This window comes from Meleagris gallopavo, chromosome 10 (assembly GCF_905368555.1).
Source record: "Meleagris gallopavo chromosome 10, MGAL_WU_HG_1.1, whole genome shotgun sequence".
Lineage (NCBI taxonomy): Eukaryota > Metazoa > Chordata > Aves > Galliformes > Phasianidae > Meleagris > Meleagris gallopavo.
In genome coordinates this window covers 5,648,622-5,672,611 of record NC_139413.1, presented here as the reverse complement: position 1 = coordinate 5,672,611, position 23,990 = coordinate 5,648,622, and the positions used below count along the sequence as shown (strand labels likewise).

The 23,990-nt window shown below is 41.9% G+C and overlaps 1 protein-coding gene and 1 long non-coding RNA gene across 3 annotated transcripts; both read left to right on the top strand.

Annotated features, from left to right (window-relative positions):
• Positions 1 to 11: 11 nt before the first annotated feature.
• LOC104912338 (uncharacterized) lies at positions 12 to 5,330 on the top strand. 2 transcript variants are annotated; one of them, XR_002118053.3, is made up of 4 exons: positions 12 to 2,274; positions 2,406 to 2,552; positions 4,691 to 4,850; positions 4,931 to 5,330. It is a non-coding gene; the product is annotated as an uncharacterized LOC104912338 (long non-coding RNA). The 2 variants fall into 2 exon arrangements; XR_014885297.1 differs by having other exon boundaries at positions 12 to 2,552.
• Positions 5,331 to 9,415: 4,085 nt separating this feature from the next.
• LOC109369247 (uncharacterized) lies at positions 9,416 to 23,495 on the top strand. Its single transcript, XM_085231456.1, has 8 exons — positions 9,416 to 9,610; positions 9,751 to 9,795; positions 10,051 to 10,113; positions 11,975 to 12,057; positions 15,429 to 15,480; positions 22,054 to 22,239; positions 22,652 to 22,826; positions 23,325 to 23,495. The coding sequence occupies exons 4-8, from the start codon at positions 11,990 to 11,992 to the stop codon at positions 23,399 to 23,401; spliced, it is 558 nt and encodes a 185-aa protein (XP_085087582.1). The 5' UTR covers positions 9,416 to 9,610; positions 9,751 to 9,795; positions 10,051 to 10,113; positions 11,975 to 11,989; the 3' UTR covers positions 23,402 to 23,495.
• Positions 23,496 to 23,990: the final 495 nt, after the last annotated feature.

Below are 23,990 nucleotides of genomic sequence, written 5' to 3'. Positions count from 1 at the left end.
TATATATATATATATATATTTATATATATATATATAAAATTTTTTTACATTTGATAGAACTCATAAAACATTTAAGGCTAGGCAGTTGGCTAACAAAGTGAGAACAACACAAATAATTCAAGCCTGGTTTCAAGGCTGCAAAGCACGGAAGGGATATGAATCTATGGTGGAAGCTGTGTGCGTTATTAAGAGTCACTTCAGAACAAAATGGTAGAGGACTAGTATTTATTTACATTATGGAAACAAATAGTTTGACAAGAAATGCTCTACTGAGTCAGACTATTGCTTGATCCCATTCAGATCTGTGTTGTGTCAGAAACAGTAAAAAATGCTGTTTGTGGAGCATATGTGAACCTGAGCAGTTACGGAGATCCTCCCTCAGCATCAGTATTCCCTAGGCTATGAATGTTAGTTTATATCCTTGCTCATTCTCTTTATTATCCTTCTTCTGACCTGCTGAGTGTCAGTTTGCCCTTTCAAATCTACTGTTGCCTCTACAGCCTCATCTTGCAGCAAGGTTCTGTTTTCCCACAGTAGGCACTCCCAGGATTATCTATTCTAAATCAGTTGTTTTTGTGTTGCAGGATTACAGCTTGGTTTTCAGTATATCTAAATGATTTTGTAAACCTGCTGTAGGTCTCTCTTTCATCTGAAGTACCCAGTTCTTCCAAGTTTTACTGTCTAATTCTGTCACTCTATCTTCCCTGTTTTAGTCATTCTTCCCTGACCTTGTTGTATCCTGTCTGAGATGTAGAGATCAGAACTGCGTATTGTCGTTATGATTATTTTAAATAGCAGCAAAATTATGTCATCTGAATTGTTCTTGGTGTTCTTCACCACAGAACAGGTCCTTGGCTTCCATTGTGCATGGGACATAAAATAAAAAGATTTAACGGGAGCAAACTTTTTTCTATTTATTTTCTACTTAGTGTTTCTATGTTTTCCAAGATTACTATTTGAGTGATTGCTGTTTAGCTTTTGAATTTTTTTAATAGAGATTGTGTATGCATGTTCTTTAGGTATAATGTCTTATGTAAGCTATATCTTTCATTGCCTTGCTTCCTGTATCCAGAAGCTTCATGTTCCATTTAAACATAAAAATGTAAGTGTTCTCAACTTCTAGAAAAACCTAAAATGCATTTTCTTGTCAGGTTTTTGAAAATGAAGTTCTGTGCACTTACTGTTCAAAGAAGATGGAGAGCAACTCTTGCAGCAATAATGGTTTGGCTTCAGTTTCTGACAACTAAGGATGCAGTAGTCAAGATTCAGTTGTCTTCTAGCCCGTACTGTCTGTATGCCTTCTAAGAAAGATATGTTTTCACTTGCACTCTGTCAAGGCTGTACTAAGCTTGCATTGCTTTTGAGTGAGTTTTGTCATCAATATGTGGAAGAAAAGAAGCGGGGCTGGTCCAAAGATTGCTCAAATCGAAACTGTGTTATCTTTAAAATACTCTATTTCCTTTTGCATTGTGCAACTAGGTTGATGTTTCTGAGTAATTCCAGTTATTGAATTGCCTATTTATGCCAAAGGATGAAATGCATGAGTGATCTCTTGGCTTTCTTGCTTACAAAGGATTAAGTTATGCCAATATTTTGACCCCATTTAGGTAAGGGAAAAGACATTTCAAATTGTGAAAATGAATTTTTATATAAAGTTGTGTGATGTCTGAAGTCCAAGCAAACAAACTTTACTTTGAAGTTTCATTTCTAGTTAAAAAAAATTCCATCATAAGATAAAAACTAAGACTCATATTGACTGCAACAGGAATGAACCCCACTTCAATTATCAGTGAGCTCTTTAAAATCTCTTCTAGAAGCACAAAGCTGCATGTTTGATCCAAACAATATATAGCTGCTTTGAGAAGGAAACTTGATTGACAAAAAGCTGCTGCTGTGACTTTCCAAAAACATCTGAGGGCTTGGCAAGAGGGCAGGCTTCAACTTATGAAGTACAACAAAATCAGAAGAGCTGTCATTAAACTGCAAGTGTATATACGGGGTTATTTAGTCAGGAAAAAAAGGTTAGTATACTTCACTTCAAAACTACGCTTGATGTAAAGTATCTCCAGAGCAATTTAGCATTAATTTTGGCTGGCAAGAAAAGAGCTCAGATCATTAAACTCTGATTCCTGTTGACTGCTTTGAGAGTTATGTGGGTCAGGGGTCAGATTATCGTTGCCTACAATGAAACTGTTCTGGCAGTCACTTTGCTGTGTCTTTGTTCAGATTGGAGACCTAGGACTGAGGAAAGGTAGCAGCGTGCTGAGTTCTGAGGTAATGACTTTGGAGGTCATTTCTCAGCATCTTGCTGAAGAACACATCGCTGTGTGCATGTTCTTAGCATAAATCAGCTGTCTCTGGGTATGAAAACTAACAATACTCTTTGATCTGTTTTCTTCTGACAGTTTTCAGAATAGAAACAAAAGAAGAGGCTACTTTATTTTACAGCAGCTGCATATCATGTTTCTGCAGTTAAAATTCAGAGGGCTTATAGGATGCATCTCACCTATAAGCTAGCAGAAAACCACATCTCATCAGTTCTTATAATACAGGTTAGTCTAATTTATCTAATTAAGGATAAATGGTTTTGTGTAATGTAGTCTGCTGAGCTGTAGCTCTGAGACACTGTAATTCCTTAATTTGTAATAATAAAGTTAATATAGAGATGACAATTTATTAAAATGCTTCTTATACTCAGCTAAGCATAATAGAGTGGGTGTTAGCAGACGGTGGAGACCTAAGCAGCTTAAGGGCCATAGTGTGGTTGAAATTACAAGGGACCTCTGGAGGTCAGCTGATCCAACTCTACTTAGTAGGTCCATCAGTGTGTCTAGTTAGCTTTTGATTATCTCCAAGGAGGGAGATCTACAACCTCTGTGGGGCAGTCTGTCCCAGTTAGTAGTCACCTGCATGGTAGTGTTTCATGATATACAGAGTGATCATCTTTTGTTCCAGTTTGTGCTCATTTTCCCTTGTCCTGTTCCTGGCACTACAGAAGAGAGTCTGGCTCTGTCATCTTTGCACCCTACCTTCAGCTTTATGCTGACACTGATAAGATCTCCCCTAAGCCTCTGCTTTTCTTAAGTTGAACAGTCCCAGCTCTCTAAGCTTCCTCTCACAGGAGATGTGCTCCAGTTCCTTGATCATCTTGGTGGCCCTATGGTGGACTCTCCTGTATGACTGGGTCCCTCCGTTGCGGGAGAGTGTGGAACTGGGCACAGAACTCCAGATATGGGCTGGCCAATGTTGAGTAGAGGAAGGATCCTCCTACTGGTGAAATTTTGCCTAATGTGGCCAGCAGTGCTGTTAGTGTTCTTAGCAATGAGGGCATGTTGCTGAATGATGTCCCTCAGGACACCCAGCTGAACTCCTATGTCCTTTTCTGTAAAGCTGCTTTCCACTTGAGTGGCTCCCAGCACGTACTGGTGCCTGGAGTCGCTCCTCCCAAATTGCATTTCTCCTCACTGAACTTCATGAGGTTCCTGTCAACCCACATCCCCAGCCTGTCCAGGTTTATTTGACTAGCAGCATGGCCCTCTGGTGAATTAACCACTCCCAGTCAGTTTTGTGTCAGCCCTGGTCATTTGGTCGGATTTTTCTGACTTGTTAGTGGCAAGTAAACATGCCTAAGTTGCAGCATCTCGTATTTTCACAAAGACTTATTGTTTATTGGCCATCCTTTTGAAGGACTCAGAGCTTTGGTAAGACCTGGTGTCTCCTTTTCGATAGTTTAATTTATCATTGCTTTTCTTGCATGTTTTGGTGTTGTGTGTCATGTTATTTGTGACTTTTTTTTCCTCCCTCTCTTTCTTGCCTAATACCTGTTACCTGTTATAACTGAACTTTGTTGGTAGGAAAATGCAATTCCAAGGTGGTGAAAACAGTCATTAGCCAGTGGTGTCTGACTTCACCACTCAGAGTATGACACCAAGTTTTTGATCCTGCGATACCTGCAAGATTATGATGTTGCATTTGTTAGTTGAAAAAGGCTTTTGATGAATTTCTACTAGTTTCTTTGCATTATGTAAACTTTGGTTGTTGGTTTAAAAAAAAAAAATTCCCTACTTCTGAGAACTTGCCATTACTTTTCAGATAAAGTTAAAATCTTTATTGTCAGTAAAAGCCAGCAGTACTGTTTATGCCTTTGTGTGACATACTGTATTGTAACAGAAACAGCCTGGTTTTGAAAAAACAACAACAAAAAAGTTTATTCATTCATACTTATGGATGGAATCGCCAACAACTAGAGCAGTCTGGGTTCCATGCTATAAGTAGGCTTAATCAGATTTATTCAAGTTTATCCACTAGAAATGAGCACTTGGGTTGTTCAGTCATTCTAACCACAGTGTTAGTCTTGATTTGATATGAAGATACACAAAAACACTGATTTGTCTCTACCATTTGTTAGAGACATACACCACGGACGTAACAAAATTACCTCAGATGAGAAATTATTAACACTTCAATTGCATTTCTAGGATGTTCTGAAACCTCAGGTAGTGTTCCATGTATGTATTTTGATAGCAGTAGTAGTCAGCGTGCTGGTTTTAAAACAGCTTCGCCGTACTCTGGGGTAGAAGTTTAATTTACATTAAAAATGCCCTGTTTCTATTGAACAAAACAGATTTCTAAGTTAAAGTTACTTTAAAACTTGTAGTATTAACAAAGTACTGTTTTCACCTTTTCTCAGGAAATCTGAAGGATGCCAAGAGTTGTTAAGTGCATTCAACTCCTCTATAAGCTTACAGCTTGTAAGTGCAAAATGGACGTAGAGAGAATGCTTGTGAAACAGAAGACAAACAAATTTCCTCTATTCCAGTAACTCCTCTAAGAATAAAGACAATTTCAAGGTACATGCCTAAAAATTAGTCTGCAGTTTTTTTCATTGACAGCATACTATTTTAATGATAAACCACTCTTATTTCCACAGAATTAAACCAGACTTGGATTTGAGAAAACATAATGTGCAAGAAATTGTGGATCCTCTCCAAGCAACCGTGATGGTGATGGAAATACTTGGCATTGTCTGCTACTGAAATGTAAATTAATGTATTTGTACAGTAGGTATGCAGCAGGCAGCTAAATGATTTTAAAATGAAACAAATAATTGTCAAGCTGCCCTTGAACATGTTTCTGTAATTATCTTTTTTTGTATTGTATGCAGCTTTTGAAATCCTGCCAAAATCAACTGTACAATAAAATCTTATGTCCTTGTCCACTTTACTGTTCCATTGATGCTGTTCTTGTACAGCTCTGAATCTTACCAGTTTTAAGGTATTTCTCACTCTGACCAAGTGTTGCATGGTTGTTTATATCTGACAGTTATGTTGGCCTGCCTGATGTGGAAAGGTGTGGGAAGAAGAGAGAGTATGCTGACTTTAAAACTGGCTTCGTGAGTCTCTCTCATCCCCCGTGATTTCCCGGGGCATGAGAGAGACTTAAAAAAAAAAATAATAATAATAAAATAAAAAAATTGTTCTTTAAACTACAGGATTATGATGGAACAAAGGGTGAATGTAGAAACTTTAACCTGTTATTTTAAGGGAGATAATTTTGTGAGATTTCTTACTGTCACGTCATCAATACATAACAGTGTGCATCTCATCTAGCTGAACAGATGGTGTTCATCATAGCATCTCCCTGATATTCTGTTCTGCCATGCCTAGAAATTGCATTTTCTTAGAGCACAGTCAAGAAAACCAAGGCAATGACCTCCTACTCTGTCACCAGACAGATGTTCTAGATGCGTTCTGTGTTTTGGCGCACTGAAAAGCAAAAACTGAAAAATTAACTGTTGAGTCTTGATGTTAAAGCATTCATGGTCTTTTTGTATTCCCTCCTATTTCCTGATAAACATGCATCAGTGTCACCAAAGCGTTCTGCTTAGAGGGTGAAACAGAAACACTGTACCCGAAAAACTGAATGTAGTTTCTCAAAGTTAACTTGCCTAGGCCTTATAAGCAGAACAAAGAATATCACTACTGAAGTTTCACTTGTTTCTAGCAGCCGCATTTCCCTCAAAGCAGAAAAGTGCAAAGGGTGGAAAAGAAATACATTTCAAGTAAGCGGGCAAGTCCAATGAAAAGTATTTCATCAGTACTAAGATGAGACTTTCTGGTCCCTCTTATATGTTCCTGAAGTAACTGTAAAGCCTACATAATTGTAATAGCAGCTTCCAGGTCAACAGATCATGTGTGTGCATGTCTACGAGTGTGATGATGAAGTCATGAAAACAGAAGCAATTCTCTAATGAGAGCTGAGAGCAGGAAACGCAAGTGCTTACATTGATAAACTTACCTTTTAAGTGTAATTATTCCTGTGTCTTACAAAATTTAAAGTCGGTACTAATTGTTGATAGTGACTTGGTTGTTTTGATGTAAAGCTGCAAAAGATTAGTGTGGCGCTTTCTTTTCCTCTTGCGTTTCATTTTTGCCTCCCAAAGCTCTTTTAAGCCTGTTGGTACCCCGCTTAGATGAGCAGTAAGAGAAAAGTAAGTCTCATGTATGGAATTGAGCGCAATCTGCCTAATTTTAGTTAGTTAAGTTTAGAACTTCAAAATGCAGCTATCCGAGCGAAGAAGGGAAATTAAAATGGGTTTCTTAACTATTTGTTATGAGCAGGCACGTTAGTGAAGTTCCAATTATAGGATCGGTTTAATTAGGGTATGGAAAGCAAGCATCTAAGCGCACGATACCACGAAGAAGCTCATTCTCGTTTTATATAGTCCCAAAATCAACAGATGCAAATTGAAACAAATCAAGGAAGCGATGGTAATATATATAGGTGCACTCAGGTTCCTAGCCTGAGATCAGGTCAGATTTACAAAAACATTTATAATGCTTCAAGCGTAACAAGGACAGGTACAAAATCCTGTGCTGTGTATTCCGGATCCGCTATTTTGACTGCGGCATAGGCAAGATTTGGCACGTCGTGCCAACAACATTATTTCTGTAGCAACAACACAGTGGCCTTACTCCCACCTCTTGCTAGAAGCATAACAGACAACACCTGTGAGATAGTCTTCAGATCCCAAGGAGGAAAGCCGTCCACAGGAACGAGAAGCGAAGCAGCGCTCCACCTCTCCTTTCCTGACTTTGAGCCAGCTACCTCAGCAGCCAGATCAGCTCACACTTTTGATGGGCTTTTGACCGCTAAGGTTAAAAAAAATCTAAAAGTCACATTGCTTATGTATCCGTTATCACAAATATATGAACCTAGGTATAGCTGTGCTCTTCCTCTCTATACTTCTTTTGCCCTCACTCTACGCACAGATTTACTGAGGCAGAAGCAAGAACAGCGCCGGTTATTTTGCGTGTCCCAAGACAAGCTGAGGTTAAACTACTTCAATAGCCCACGTCATTAAGCACTTAATAAAATTGAGTATTGGAGCGCTTGCTGCTCGAAACAAAGGGATGCACTTTTTCATTCAGTAATACAGTGTTCTGATTTTAAAAATTCAACGAGCAGAAACTGAACAGCAAAGTTTTGTTACCGTTAAGCAAGGTATTCCTTATAGGCAAGGCCGGGGCAGCATCGAGATAACTCTCCGAGAATGCTCCGCCAGTCGATTGTTCTTAAATGGGTTGTATTTCCACATGTATTACGCACTCATTACCTTCCCACTTTCATTAACCTACCCACCCCCAGTGACCGTCGAACAGGCATGGCCTTATTTTGTGATCTGTGATGTCATCTGGTATCCTTCTAGCATCGCGACAGCCCATCGTTAGTCCTCGGGGGTTGTTTGTCTGTTCAATCAGTTATTCCAGGCAAAATTAAATTTAAAAAAGAACTAAAGAACTGTGCTCTTGCTTGAGCTAATGACTATAAATGATTATTTTATATGTACATTAACAAAAAAAAGCAAACCCTCATAACTTGTCTTGTTTATTTTTTAATTAAATTTAAATGAGTACGATTACACAAAAGATGCTTTTCGACTCACCCTTCGCATGCCATTAATCGTAACTCAAAGTTCAGTTCCTCCTTTCTTCTTATCATCTGACCATCAGAAAAGCAATGTGAGGTGCATTTTCCAAGAGTCCAGCAAAAGGCTCTTTCAAAGAAATACCAAGTCCTCTCGCAGTGCACTTCAGCTAGTTCAAAGACTGGAAGTTTGTTGTGTCATTGACTGGAATACGCCGCTATTCCTAAAGCAGCGACAGCTCACACAAATAATTGTAAGCCCTGTGCTGTTGTGCTATTTGTCTCCCAGAGCAATTCCCTTACTATGTTTGAGTAAATGGAAGCCTTTTGCACAGCTGCAAGGCGACCCGTCACTGAGCCTGCTCGTTCTCCCAGAGCACATTGCAATGTATCACACAGTCTCGGCGGGATCTCTGTGAAAATATACCCGTAACAACGTGCAATAAAAACATTTGCAGTTCCACAGTTATAAATAATACAAATGAGCGCAGTCCAACACTCAGGATTTAAACCTAAGAATGAAACTTCTACGTAATTTACGTGAATTTCATCGCTGAAGGCTTTTCATAGTGCCTGTGTCCAACTAAAATCTCACATTAAGTCTTCCTGCCAATTTAAGGACATGGGAACGTAACCCGGAGCAGCACAGCACAGAAGTGTTTGCAAAGCTCTCCTTGTAATCCACCGGTCTGCAATTTTCTGGCACCTATCATTAATGGCCATTGGTCACATTGCCGCTCCCGTATTTCCACTGCCATCTTTAGTCACGTTTTCTCTGAGATCAAAAGGTTTAACAAACATTTTTTTGTTGGTTGGCTTTGGGTTTTTTTTTTTTTTTGTTTGTTTGTTTTTTTTTTCCCTGGATGAAGGGCGAGGGAAAGCACAGGAAGCACGCGGCAGGGGCCCCTCCAAACCGTCCCGGCAGGGGCGTTCTCTGCAAGCGTCATTCTGTGTCATTCCATTCGCGTCAAATGCGAAGCGATCCGTTTGAATCGGGTACAATTATTTAACCTGTTAACGAACGAGGCGAGAAGGAGAAGCGCGTAACAAACAGTAATGTGAAGCGTAAATTAAGTCCGTGATTCAGATCAGGAGCCCACGTGTGGAGCTGTCAGAGCCCCGGGCCGGCCCTAACGACACCCAGCCGCGCTAACGAGCGCCAGGTGCCGCGGGGCCGCGCGCAGCCGCGCCTCGTCGGGAGCTCGGGGGCGGGGCTCGCCGCAAAGCCTCTTAAGCTCCGCCGGAGGCGGCTGGGATTCACGAGGAGCTTCGCGGAGATCCTCGGCTGCGGCAGGTGGAGCGGGTTGTGTTTCTTTGTCCTGCTGTAGCGCTGCCGGGGCTGAAAAGCAACGCGAGGGGCTGCTTTTGGAAGGAAGCCTTGGGGTTCTGCTTAACGTTCTGTGTTTGTTGCTTTGTTTTGTTTCAGGCTGTAGCGAGACCGCGTGTAGTAAGGATCAGCCCGACGGGTGAGCAGTTCCGGAGGTAACGTGATGACGGAGGCGGGGAGTCGTCCGGTGTCCTCACAGGTGTTCTCACCGTTGTGTTTAAGATCGGCGTAGGGCTGCCGCTGAGCTCCCAGCTTTTCGGAGCCGGAGTACCGTCGCTGCCCGGTTTCCGTCTCATTTTCGGAAGGTGCCGCCGCTCCGTTCTCCGAGTCCCGACGCGAAGCTCTCGGCCCCCCAAGGTTTGTCGGCGGACGCTTCGGAGCCTCCCGCCGTCGTCGGTGGGAGCGGGCGGGACGGGGCCGTTTTGCTTCAGCCCGTGTGCTTCTGGGGGTGAGAAGCGGGCCGAAAGGCTGCTAAGACCGGAGTTTATGTTTTGCAGCGGAGCCCCTCGTCGGCCCCAACCGGCGGGCGTTCGGGATCCCAGGTAAGCGCTCTGTGCTCGGGCTTTGCGTAGGGCTGCAGCTCGGAGTGGCAGCGAGTAGTCCGGGACCGTGCGTGTTCTCATTCCTTTCCCCCAGTTCTGTGTAACTGCAGAACACCATCTCGTGCCCACTGTGGAGATACGGCGGGACAGCTTGCGTGACCGCAGTGCTGCTGCGGACGGCGATATGTTTTTTTTGTTTGTTTTGTTTTGTGTGTGGGTTGTGGTTTTTTTTTTTTGTTTTTTTTTTTTTTTAAGGCAAGGCAGACCGGCGCGGCGGCGGAGTCGCGGTTCGCGTTACAGAGCGGGACGAGGAAGCAGGTAAGACCTTCACGCGGCTGGCCGTGCCTGCTTCTCGGCTCTGCGGGTCGAGAAGGACGGGAAGTTTGTGGTCTAGCAAAGGGCGATGAAGATGGTGGGGGGTGGGAGCGTCTCCTTTCTGAGGAATGAATGAGAGACCAACGGGTGCCCAGTGTTCTTCTCCGGGAATGGGATGATTTCTGGAGAGCCCTTTACGGTCCCTGTTCACTCCTTCAGCTCTGTGGTTCTGATCTTGCTGCAGGGTGATGGCAGCACTGAAGCCTTTTTTTTGCTGAGGATTGGCTTGAATTTGTAAGTGGCTCCTTCTGTGATGGGATGAAGGATGTGAGCCCTCAAACCTGAGGGTTGCCTGCTTTAGTCTGGGGCCTCCCACCTGGACAGTGCCTTGGTGCTCTTCCTGCTCAAGGGAGGATGCCATGTGGACTGAGGCGAGTTTTCCTTTTGTTTTTTTCTTTTTTTTTCTCTGATCTCCTGCTCTGCCCCCTGGAGCCAGGCTGTGCTCTGGATGGAACCCACTGGCTGTCATGCAGAGGGCTGCAGCTGTGGCTGAGAGCCCAACCCAGACTGTGGGGCTGAGCCCCGGGATCACCAATGTCTTATTTTTTTCCTGGGATAGAATTTATGGCCAGGACTGGGTGCTAGCAGGCAAAAACCCCTTCTGTTTGTTATGCCTGGGTCCTCTCTCAAGGTGAGGCTTCACTGTGCTTTCCTTTCAGCTTGAAGATGTGTGGCAGGCCCTCTCCTGGAGGGATGAAATTGATGGAGGGAGAGGTGAGAGGTTCTGCCTGTGGTGGGGCTCTGGTCCCCTTCTTGTTTGGGGAATTTGGTGTCCTAGTGCTGTTTCCTGTACTGAGGCAGTCTGTCTGCCTTGTTGAGGTCCAGCACTCTAGACCTGTTTTCTTTCCTCAGGTCCTGGTACAGCTGGTGTTTTGAGAGGATATTCAACATATTTGGTTGGGAGCTGGGCTCTTCTGAGAGCTGCAGAGGTGGAAGTGGTGGAGCTGACCTGAGAGGTAGGCATTGAGTGTTGCTGTGTGTTATGTAATGGTCTCTTGGCTGTGGCAGACCCCTCCCAGTTCCTTCTTGAGTGCTGGAGCCCCTTTTTGTTGTTGTTTCTTTTGTGCTGGTAGTAGAAGTTGTGGTGGATTGTAATTGTGTGTCAGCTTGGTTTATTTGTTGGTGAGGCTAAGGGGCTTGAAGATGAGTTGTTGGTGTGTCATTTGGTTTATTTCCCTTTTTTGTGGTGGTAATGATTTGCTTGGTTTATTCCTTTGAGGTGAAGGTGATAAGTTGTTACTTAGTTTATTTGCCTTTTGTTGAGGTGGTACAGGTTGGACTCTGTTTAGTTATGTGTGATGTTAAGGTAGCTTAAGTGAATGTAGAGATGAGTTGGGGTGTGTGTCACTTAGTTTATTTGTGGTGGTGGGACTTGGATGGTAATATTGCTTGGCTTATTTGTGTTTGAGGTTAAGTTGGAGGTGGGTGCTGTTGGTGGGGCAGGGCTTTGTGCCTCTGGTTTTGGGTGCTGGAGGCCAGGGTTTGGACTATCTCAAAGAGATTATTTTTTTTTTGGGTGGGGGGTGGGAAGCACTGGTTGGCATTGGAAATCTTTTTTGGGAGAGGGGAGCCCTGCTGGGCTGTGGGAGGCTCCCCCTAAGTGGGAGAGCCCCCCTGGCTGGTGGGGCTCCCCCTGAGTGGGGGGTGTGTGAGGGGGAGCCCCACCTGGCTATAGGGGCTCCCCTGAGTGGGGGGTGTGTGAGGGGGAGCCCCACCTGGCTATAGGGGCTCCCCTGAGTGGGGGTGTGAGGGCATACCATACCTGGGTGCTGGAGTGGCTCCTGCATGGTGATGTTCCTTCTAGGCTGGAAGCAGAGAGATGGAAGCCAGCTCCTCCTGGCCCTGTTTTCTGCCTGAAGATAAAGTTCAGCTGACTTCACATCTCAGGTAAAACCTTTTTGAGTGAAGCCTTAGTCTGAGACTTGAGTCACTATGTGCAGTCACTTAATGCGCTCTAGGGAGTGCAGGGGTTTTTCCCTTTTGAAAGGGCTCAGGTAAGCAGCTGGAATTGAAATACCTCTGTGGTGTCTATCCAAATATATGTTGTGTATATGTAGGGCTGTTCCACAGTATCAGTGCCCTAAACAGACTGAGATGGTTAGAAAGGAGTTAGGTTGGTGCTCTTTGACTTTTACCAACTACTAGGAGAAAAGTCTATTAGGAAACTAAAAAATTGAAATGCTTAGGAATCCTCTTTCCTGAGAGATCTAAAATAAGGCCAAACCAGTCTTATGTTTTCATAGAAATGCAATAAACTATCTCCTTGTGGGGATAAGGTTTTACTTGCATTTAAGGCAATGCCTCGGAATGTGCTCCAAATTGAATTGGTGGGCAGGCAACTTTAAAATTTTACATTTTAAAATTGAATTAGTAAAATTAGGCCTCCCTTTTAAGAGGCATGTCTTTCACTTCATTTATCTTGTTGCTGAAGCAAAACTGTAGGAGGACTCGACCTACTCCATGCTTGTTGTGAGGTATGCCCCAAAATACCAGTAGCAACACTGTTTGCTCCTGTGGGCTGGGAGTACAGTTCTTTAGAAAGACACTTCCTGCTGCAGGTAGAAATGCTCTGTTAGCTGTAGCAGTAAGTATGCCTAAGAATATCTGTACTAAAATGAGTTAGAGCTTAGCTAGCTGAAGTTCTAGGGTGGAGTAGATACCTGTCTTCAACTTAACTTAAAAAGAATCCTCACCACAAATAAAGGGATGTACCAGCTGTTTCTGTGCTCTGGACTTATTTCCTCGCCACTAGCATGAGCTTATTTGTCTCGAGGAATAAGAAAGAGGAAAAACTACCTCTTCTATGATCAGCCAGTTAGTGCTTGATGTTCTGGAAGATGCAGAAGCAAGACTTAAATCAAGAAAAATTTCTAGATTATCTACTTCAACACCACAATTCATGAGACTTGCTTTACTCACTGACTGAAGTCACCAAGTATGCTTCCAGTGTTTTCTTACAGCTGAATAGCAGCGTCTCTTGAATTTGGTAGAGCTTTCCAAGCTTGAAGGCAGACGTGCTATCCTGAAAGCAGAGAGGCAGTGAGTCTCTCACAATAAGAAAAAATTCTGGTTTCCTTTCCTTAAGATTACCTCACTGAGAATTCTCTGGTCTCTTGCTAAATAACTCCAACTAGTGCATTGTGATCAAAGCCTTTATGTCAAATCTCAGCAAGTTAGTTTCTGCAAACCTTCATCCCACACTGAGTCTAAACTCTAATGTAAACAACAAAAATGTCCTATTCCGCATTTACTTTTTTACCAAGAGAAAAGGAACTGCATTTGGATTTTACCTTTGCATTAAATGTATGTCCAGGCTCTCTGAGTATGTTCCTCCATCAGTGAACAGTCAAGAGGGTTTCCTTTGGAATCCTTTTAAGACAAATCATATATAAAAGCTCTACTCCTTAATGTATGTGGGTTGGGTGACAAAAAATATCTTCTTTGTTTATACTGAGCACTGATCTCTAATCACAGAGCCTATGAGAGAGGAAGCTCCAACCTTCTCCATTTTTTATATTCAAGTGTGGTAATGATACACAATCATCCCACTTGTGCAGTGACTTGAGTAACCAAACAGAAGATAAATCCTTCCCCATGTACAGCATGCATGTCAAACACTATGGTGATTTTTCTCTACTTGAAAAGCAATAAAGATAAACTGTACAATGACAATGTAGGTTTCTTAAACTTCTTCACCTGCTTCAGTGGTTCAGAGGTTCTGAAGTACTTGACCCAACAAGAACCAGGGGTAGAAGGAAGAAAAGGGAGGAAACAGCTAGGTTTCAGATGTGATCTCACAAACCTTACCGCTTACACTATAAGCCGTTTAGATGACCTAGCCATGCTGGCCTCAGAGAAGTCAGGCAGAACTGCTTCCTGGAGAAAAGTAGAACTGCTTAACTCTCTAACCATGTTTCCCAAGAGGCGAGATCCCACAAACTTGGTGAGCCTAGCAAAAAAGCACAAGAATGGGTCAAATGACTCCCAAGGAAGAAAAATGAGCCTGCTAGGTGGTACGGTTGGGGAAGCAGCCAGGCTGACATGCTTTTTTCATAGTTTTAACTGGAGTCTGGTAAAGTAAGATGGTCAAAGAATAGTGCATTCATGAAGTCATTGTCTGACTTGCTGACTTATTTATGGTGACTTAGGATATCAGATCTGACATTTTGCATATAAAAGCTGCAGGCACAATTTGCTTGATTCCAAAATGGGGCTGGGGCAGATTACCTACCTCACAAAAGACATTTAATTGCTGTATGCTTAAAAACAAACTGGCTTCCAGCTCAGCTGAGCACCAGTTACGAGTTTGCAATGGCAATTTTTTTTACCTTCCGACTCTGTGTGCTTTGCTTTACTTATCTTTCTTAAAAAAAAAAAAAAACTAGGAAAAATCCTTTTTTGTGGCCCAGAATGTTGATACCTCGCTATATTCTCTGCTTTGAGAATTCTTAGTTTTAATTACCCCTCAGAAGAGGCATGCCATTAAGAAGGCCTGCCTGCAAAAAACAAGAATTTCAGAAGTTTTTAGAAAGGTGAATTCACCTTTAAGATTTTTCAGGGATCACAAGACTAACGTTTTTTCCCTATCAAATGGCTTTGCTTAGAATTAGACTGATGTTCTCCTGTGGCGTTATGAATAACCATGTGCTCAGATAAGCATTTGTTTAACAGCATCGTTGTGCCATCATCACCGTGTATGGTTTCTTTACTCTGCAAACCAGTTACCACACTCTCCAGGCAGCATTTATTGCCTTACAGGAACAAAGTGAAATTTTAGCTTTTAAGAAGAGTACAAATTGCTTAGAAATAAATAATCACTTGGGAAAAGAAAAACCTAAATGTAACTGAAAAGATAATCTAATGTCTAGCAGCCCAGGGACTAACTGCCACAGAGATGTTTCAGCTCCTTACTTTCCCACTTGTTTTTGCAGGACATTTGAGCTCTTATATTTTCAGATTCAGTAATCTTAAAGTGCTGAAGTTCTCCTTGTGGTGCCAAACAGCCCAGACTGCAGATATTTTTTGTCCTCCTCAGACCATTATAATTGTGATTCCATATGTATATCCTATATGGTCAGAACTTCTATTCACATCCTCCTCTCCACAACCCCCAGGTAACGTTATGAATGGGCAAATGGCCAACTAGGGAGTGATGGGAGCTGACAATTTTATCTGCTGAGGGAAAAAGAAGAAATAAAGCTGTTTCAGTGGTGTGCTAAAATTCACGTACTTACTTGTACTCACTCCCTTTGTCTCAGAAGGGAACCTCTGTGTCTGTCCTCCAGTTTCACAGAAGACAAGGAGACTGAAGTGAGTGCTTTGAACGTGGTTTTCCAAATGTTGAACTACCATATTAGCCAGTTTCTCTCTCAAGCTCAGGGGAGTCAGATCTACATTTTTTCCCTGTCTAGAAGAATACCTCATCTACCTCGCTGGTAACTTCTCAGAATTTCAGCCAAGTGACAAAAGTATTCACCTTCGGAGAACAATTCCTACCCTTTGAAGTGTCCTTAATCTTAATGAGGTGCTGAAGTACGAACCCCAGTCCCTATAAGGTGCAAAGCCTGTTGGAAGTGGCTGCAGAGGGATCGGGTACCGCCACGCTTAGCTGTCAAGACTCAGTACTGAATGAAACAGATTCTCCTGTAAGGAGAGAACTGCTCCTCTGAGCGATTGTTTCTGAACAGCGTATGGAATCATGAGTACAAGAAACAACAAAAAAATAGCACTAAGTAGGAAATGAGTTCCAATATTAAAAGCCCCGTCATGAAATCTACTGAAAAAAAAAAAAAAAAAAAAAGACCTAACACTCTCCTTGGTTCTTCTTTTCCCACACCAATAGGAATAAAGCCAGCCAAAGCAGCATTATTTCAGACAGGTTCCATTTCTGCAACATTTGATATGCTTCACAGCTTTCAGTTACCTCAGGCAGAGGAGGCTCACTATAAATTACTACAGAAAATAATAAAGTAGTCCATGTACAGAAGAAAAAAATATATATATTCGCAAATACTGAGATAGAAAGAAGCATATGAGGAAACCTTTAATGATGCCTTTCTGAGAGCACTACAGTTCTCCTGCCCCCAGCATTAGAAACCAAGCAGAGGAGGCACGAGACCAGCGTGTGACAGAGCAGTGACCTGCTGGGGAAAAAAACAAGGCAAAAGAAGGAAAATGTAACAGCTGAGGAAACAGGGACATGTAACCTGGGAAGAATACACGGATGCTTTCCAGACACGCAGTGATGAGTAAACCAACACGCAGATGAAACTGAACTTGGTAGGAGACTTAAAAAAAATAACAAAAAGCAATTGCTACAGGTACACCAGTCAGAAGACAAAGGCCAAGGGAAGCGTACTGCCTCTGATAAGTGAGAAGTGAGAAAAGGGAATGACAGACATAGGGAAGGCTGAGGTGCTCAGCGAGTCCTTCAGCCCAATCTTTGATGGCAGTCAGGTTTTCCATATCTCTCGTGTCCTTAAAGACAGGGCATGGAGGAGCAAAATCCCTCCGGCTGTAAGAGAAGAGCGAGTCTGAGGCCACCTGAAGAGACTGAATGCGTACAAGTCTGTGGGGTGTGACAACATGCACCCCAGGGTCCTGAGGGGACTGCCTGATGCAACTGCTGTGCCACTCTCCATCGCATTTGATGGCTGTCAGGCAAGTCCCCGGTGACTGGAAGAACATCGCAGCAAAGCAGATGAATGCCAAGCTGTAACCTCGATAAAGAACCATCACCTGTGCCACATCCAAACGGACTGACATAACCAGGGTAATATCCTGCACAGCTCTCTATTTTCTAGGTGTCTCCTTATCGAGAGCAGTTTGATTTTACAAGCTGCAAGAAGGAGCTCGCTGACAGAGCCGAGAGGCTTGGGCTCAGTCAGTTCAGACACTGTGGGCTCTCCTTCACATGCCCACAGTAGACACGTGGGGAGGCTTCGTGATTTCTCAGTGCCTACAATACTGTGCAGCACAGGTACTTTTCCAGAAGAGAAGCCTGTGATGCCCACTGCAGCACTCACCAGTAAGGTGACTAAACGTTCAACCCACAATGAACTACTCCCTTTTTTTGGCTTTACTCTAATCTTTACACAACAAAATTAAAAACAAAAGAATTCAAAATGCTGCCACAGAAAGTTACCTGATACGTCCCCATAATTTTTGATGTCTCCACTTCCAGGATAACATTTGCCACCATAAAAATCCAGGCAGAGTAGGGCACAGCAGGAAACTCTCTATTCCCCATGTTGACATAGCTCCCACAGGTGCCTGAGCTGCCTGCAGATCCACATGTGTGATTGACACATAAATACAAATCTGGAAAAGTAGTGATTGCATTTCAGTATGCATTGCGATCCCATCGAGGCAACAGCCAGAGCTTTACTGCACTGCTGTTAATCTGACCTTTTATCCCTCTCCCTTTATGCTCCATTTACCCCTGCTTCGAGAATAGGAGCAGTAACTTAGTTCACCTGAAACTGCCCTTCCATAATGCTGCAATGGGATGATAATAGCAGGGTGGCAAAGTCTTTGGCTAAAGCAAATGAGAATGAACCCAAATGCAGCAGCCACAGATACTGAAAGGAAGGAAAAGAGCTGCTCAGCTTTAGAAGGCCACGGGTAGGCAGGGATCTCTGGAAATAAATGCCCTCACCTCCACTGCCAGCCCTTAAATGAGGTCTGGGAAGGGGTGGAGCCAGGATCCACCCCTTACATCACTCAGGTGCATTGCTTGCACCTGAGCACCCCTTGATTGGCCCTGCCTTCCCACCAGGTGCTCAATCACTGCTTCAGGCTGTGACTTAGCATTTCCTCTACACCTTCTCAGTGTATCAATCACAGATTTTCCAGGCGCTCGCTTCAGCATTGTTACTTCTGGTCACCTTGACTCTGAGCTCTTTTTCATTGCCTGATCAACTGCAGATCTTGTAGCTGATGGGCTGATATCTTTCCCACCAGGGCCTGTTCAGATTAGCAACGACAATGTTTTCATTCGGTGGAGAAACCTGCAGATGAAATGATGTAACTCGGTCATAAATCAGTAGTTCTCATTTCACATTTTAAGTGCCAGAGGTATACTTGGTGGTGAGATTAGTCTGTTATTTCCATGAGTTGGGCTTTGTGATCTCTCCCAACATCGTTTGGACAGCCAAAACTACATCTGTGTACTCGGCTCAGCAAAAGGTAAAACTTAGCCCGGCCATTTCCAAAGTACTGACTGTGACTGGCTCTCCTCCCAAGTCAATTACTTGGGACGTGCAAGAACATTCCTTGCTGCTAAAACACAAATGGATAAAAACAGTGTCCTAGACAGTGGTTTAAAAAAAAAAGTCAGTATGTGAGATAAGAATATTGCTTCATATCCCTTCTGAATTGCATTTAAAGCTATTTTGTTTATTTTCTCTCAGTGCAGCTGTGAGCTTTTCCTCATTTTCCTCCTCAGTTTCCCTACTGTGACTGATCAGAACTGTATTATTACAGCCTGGGCAGTATAAACATTAGATATAATGTTTTACCAATGCCTCTGATTTCAGCACGTACGCTCACGGGCAAGCAAACTCATTTCTTGTTTACCTAATGCAGCTAAAGAACATTTTACTATTGACATTAGATCTCTACAAAAGAAAAGTTATTTGTGAAGAAAGTAATAAATACTTACTGCAGTAACGTTTATGAATTAATCACAACTTCTTCCTCTTTAAAAAAAAAAACCAAAATTTTAACTTATATCAATTCAATTCAATTTTCTTACAGAAGGAAAAAAAACACACTGTGACGCAGCACAAATCAAACTTGAAGTTCCCTGGGTGTCTACATGAATTTCAGATTTATATAATGGAATTTTGTTTCACAAACTAGCATTCATCAGATTATTTCAGCAGATGCAGGAAAACAGCAGCCACCCCCAGCTCCCCTGCGGTGCTTACCGGGACACACGGGAAGAGGGTTCCACCTCATCATTAGTGTGCAAGTGAAAGAAATAATTTGTACTTTGCCAAGGATTCTTAGGGATTTCCATTAGACCATGGTGCGTTATGTGACCGTCACATATAAACAGTCAAGGCGTGGAAGAAGTCCTGTCCACGTAAACCCGTGACATTGAAGCAACCCATGCAGACTTTCAGACGTACAAAGAAGTCTTGAGTACGTGTTTGCTCATTATAAAATAAAGCTTCTGAGTCGATCATCAATATGATTAATAACACAGTAAGCACCTGGTTATTTTCTTTAAGCAAGTAAGGTATTATTTAGCATGCTTAGTAAAGTCAGAATCAAATTTAATGCACCGAGCTGGTTGGAAAGACATGAAACGCATAGAAATAGTGATCGGAGTTCACTTCTAAGGTTTCTTTTTTCCATTTAAGAAAACTTAATTAACATTTTTCTTATCACACGCTATGGAAATATGGCAAATACTTTTTACTTACTTAACTAGGAAGGAATAATAAGAAGAATGGAATGCTTTTGCACACCCTTGTTCCTAACAGCTTAAAATCCGTCTTAAAAAATTCGTCTGCTTTCAATAAACAATACGGAACGCCTGTAAAAACAACTCATTTAATCTAATTAATTTAATCTAACTTTTTTAGACAGCAGCGTTGTTCCATTTTTCTTTGCTTAAAAGAAAGTTGGATGGCTGTGCTGCGGAACGTAAGGACAGGAAAGAGCAGTGGCTACGTGGTTATGTCCTCATTAATATTAGGGCCTCCAGAATGAATTATGGATAGAACGCAAAGGAGTGTGTGGGAGGGAATTTTTTATTCCTTCTTGCTGCGGCCAAGGTAAATAGTAACCTGATAACAGAATGCCCTTTAAACTTGGAACTGAAGAGGTTCTAATGGGGACAGCGTTCAACTGGTTTAAATTGTTCCATTCGGTTTGTTGCCTAGTTTTACTGTTATATAGCAAGTTCGGTCCCACTTACTGATATAAAGTATGTCCAGTGGGACAAGAGTTCTGCACGTCTAGTTGTGGTTTGTGGAGAATTAAAACAAAAATAAAATTTTGGGTGAAGTAACTTGAGTTACAAAACACGCTGGGCATTACAGCACTTGTGAATACCATTGAAAATTCAGTTATCATTTACAGAAGTGATAGCCGGGGAGTTTTTGCAGATGATGGAAACTATTGATGGGGTCGGTACTGAAAATGAGATTTAAAAGCTGCCTTTCCTTCCTAGTTACGATGAATTCAGGCAAACTCTTTGCAGAAGGTAAAAACACTGGATTCTTTTGCTGATAAACACGCATCAAATCTATAACACGCAGTTTAGGTTTCTAAGGCGGGGTGTCTTTCGTATCTTGACCAGGAATAAAGACTGCTTTTAAATACGGTTTTGTTGTGAGATGGCTGATAATTGTGGATCAGTTGTTGCTGCTTATCTGAGCTACAGATTCACATGTACACTTCAAAGCTGTATAACGGAAAGGTCCAGATTTCTATTCAGAAGAGTTTTCTTGGGAAATGTATCTGAGCTACTTTGGGGCATTATACGAATGGAAATTTGCCCTCCTAGGCATTATGTATGTGGCACATCTCAGTAATTGGGCTGTTCTGGCTAACCATTGAGCAGAAGAGTAGAAATTAAATGGTGCCTGCAGAAGTTAGCTTCAGTTGGTGTTTCACGTTTTCTATCCCTGTTTTCAGTACCATTTGAAATTCCTGGGTCTGTCTAGAATGCATACTGCTTGAACTGTGGCTTCTGTTCTTAACCTCCATTCCTTCAGCGAGTCGTCTTGTGTATTACCTCCTGTTGGTTTGTCGTGCTGAATGAGCAGCTATTGCATAGCTAATTCTTGACGCTGTTTCCACTTCACTTCGGTCTGTGCATCAGAATGGTTTTTAAGCAGAAGGTGCTCATGCTCGCATCTTCTAGGCTACAGAGAGTCAAATAAACGTGCCCTGCATCCATTTTGCCCATTTTGTTCATAGTAGGAAGTTTCATTCCGCAGGTTGTATTTCTGTGAACCTAAAGAACAGAGGCAGATATATTTTCGATATCTCATAATGTCAGTGTGTGTTATAAGACTCTTCACGCCAAGGATGAGATTTAGTAAAAAAATACAGTATGATAGCTTTAGAATAATACTTTTTTTCATTTAACAGTGACTGCCAAGTACTCCAGCTTTGACCTTGTAAGCAGCATTTCATTCCCTTTCTGTTTTGAAACAAATACATTCTTAGATGGGATGAGAATTTCAGTGAGAAATACATGTGTTATGTCTTTGCAGGTAAATTTTGTGATTTGCCACATGTGGAAGATGGAAGGATTACCCCATATTATTACAATTTCAAAGGTTACTATTTCCTTATGCATAAAGGAAAAAACCTTTCCTATTCTTGTGTGGCTGGTTTTACAACTGAAACCAGGACACAAGATGGAAGAATAACTTGTACAGCAAAAGGATGCCACAGTGGTACAGTGAGTTAGCTTCTTCATTTCATTATTGCTTCTAGCAGAAAACTGTTATAGCTCAATTTCCTTAAGCATATAGGGATAAAAGGTGCAGAATAGTAGGGATAAAAATGCATAAGGTCAAGGTGAAATCCATGATGTCTATTCATACATTGAATTGTTTTACACTAGTATGTTCTAAGGACTCTTACCACATATGCTTTTTAAGAATTTCAGGAAAGCTGCCCAGCGTAACTTAACTTGGGAAAAATAATTGACATTTTAGTCACAGACGTGCATCTGAGCCTCCTTAGCTCCAGAGTGACACTGAGTGACTACCATCTGCTCAATGACTGCGGTAGCATTTCAATAAAACAAGAAAATGAAATTGGATGGAGATAATTTTAAAACCCCGCTTTCTTGCCTATCAGGGAAAATATTACATCAATTATTTCTTCCTAACCAAACTGTCTCTTTTCATTTAGAAAAATGTAATAGGCCTCCTCTGGAACATGGCATTTTTTACAGCACAGAAACATACTTCAAAATACACGAGAAACTACAGTAAAAATGTAATCAAGGCTACAGAGTTCCCAGCGGTGGTACTGAAGATACAGTACAATGTCAATCAGGTGGATGGTCTTCCCAGGCAAGCTGTACTAAGAAAGTTGGTAGGACTGCTTCTTTCCTTCTCATTTCATATATGTTTATAAAATTCTGCTGTTCTTCCTGTACCTGTAAGGTCAAAATGTCTTTGTTAGGTTATTTGAATATTCCTGAATTAAGTTCCCAGCTGTACCTCATGTGGTGAAGTTGTCAGATGTTTCACGCTGCTTCTTTTGTGAATGGGTGTAGATAAAATTGTGGAATCAGCATAAGTGAGATAATTTTGTTTCAAATAAACCCATTTCTGTTCAAACTTTGCACCCAATTGAACACTAGAATGTAAACTGCTGCATTTTTAATTGTTCGTTGTTTTCAAAGACTGCCTCAGATACAATCACCTTTAAGGGAAATGTTAGATAAGTTAGATTAAAGGAAAAAGAGAAACCAACAATATTATACGTGTCTTATTTATTTAAGTCATGCCAAGTACCTGCGTTACATCATGGCAACTACTTCACAACCCAGCGAGAGCTCCGCGTGAATGAAGCACTGCTGTATAGATGCGATGAGGGATACCACACTGCAGGAGGAAACGCTACAGAAGAGGCAGTTTGTCTCGCACGTGGACGGTCCCTTACTCCAAACTGCTCGAGTATGTAGTGGACTTGAAATGAATTCTCTTTTAAATGTGACATAGTCTGCAACTGAACAAAAAATTTATGAGTTTTATAAACTGTTGGGATAAAAAAAGTTTTTATGTTTTTTTCCCTAGAAATAACCTGCCCCTTAAGATTTCTTCTCATTCTGTTGCTGTCACTGCATTCAGTGTTATGCATTTGTTTTTCTACCAGACCTTCAGCTCTGGCTGAAGCCGTTGGGGAGGGAGGGGTCCCCTTTGGCAACAGTAGATGGCAGATGAATGTCATTTGTAAGGCTGTGAAGATGAGCACATTAAGTAAATAATAATGCGCTGCAGTAGCCTATTGCTTTGCACTGAAAGTGCTGGCAGTGCTTTTCCTGTCATCTGGATAAGGTTTTGCAACAAGAGGCTTCACCAAAGTTGAAAAACAAACAAACAAACAAACAACACACACTTCTTCTCAATTTTAACATCTAAAATACGCTGTCTACCTCTCTCTCATTCCCACAGTCCAGACAGCTAAATGGAACCCCTCTGCAATATGGAGCACCAGTTCTTCCCCCAGGACACTTCTCTGCCTTATATGACCCATGGTCCTCTGACACAGAGAACAAGTGAGAGAAGTGAGAGCACCGCTGTCAAATCTGTATATTAAATGGCATTAAAGCTCAATTTCTTTTTTTTTTTCTTTTCTTTTTTTTGTATAGTCTAAACAGAAGCTTTAATAGTTTCTTGCTACTCTCAATGGATTTATCTTGCACAGGGGTACTTGCACCCTATACTGGAGCCCTACTGTTCTAGTGGACCTTCAGCATTGATTCATCCCAGTTTTCAGCTGAAAGATTTCTTTTTCTCCAAGTTCCTTCAGCAAAAGGCAATCAGCAGGCCTTTGTTCTCTTGAGATCTTATTTCAAGAAATTATGTCCAATTATTTGGTAATGGAGTGACTAAAGCAAGGCTTTAGCTGTCCTGAAATTTCCCTTATCAGCAAAAGCAACAACAGGAAAATCAGGTACTACTTACTTGCTTTATTTTCTTAGAATTCAACTCATGTTTATACCCCACATGAATACCGAGACAGACAGACTCCATTAACAGTACACAAATGCAGCTTATTGCTGTGGTTCATTTTCATGAATTTGGCTGAATTAATTAGGTGAAGTTAAAGAAAAATCT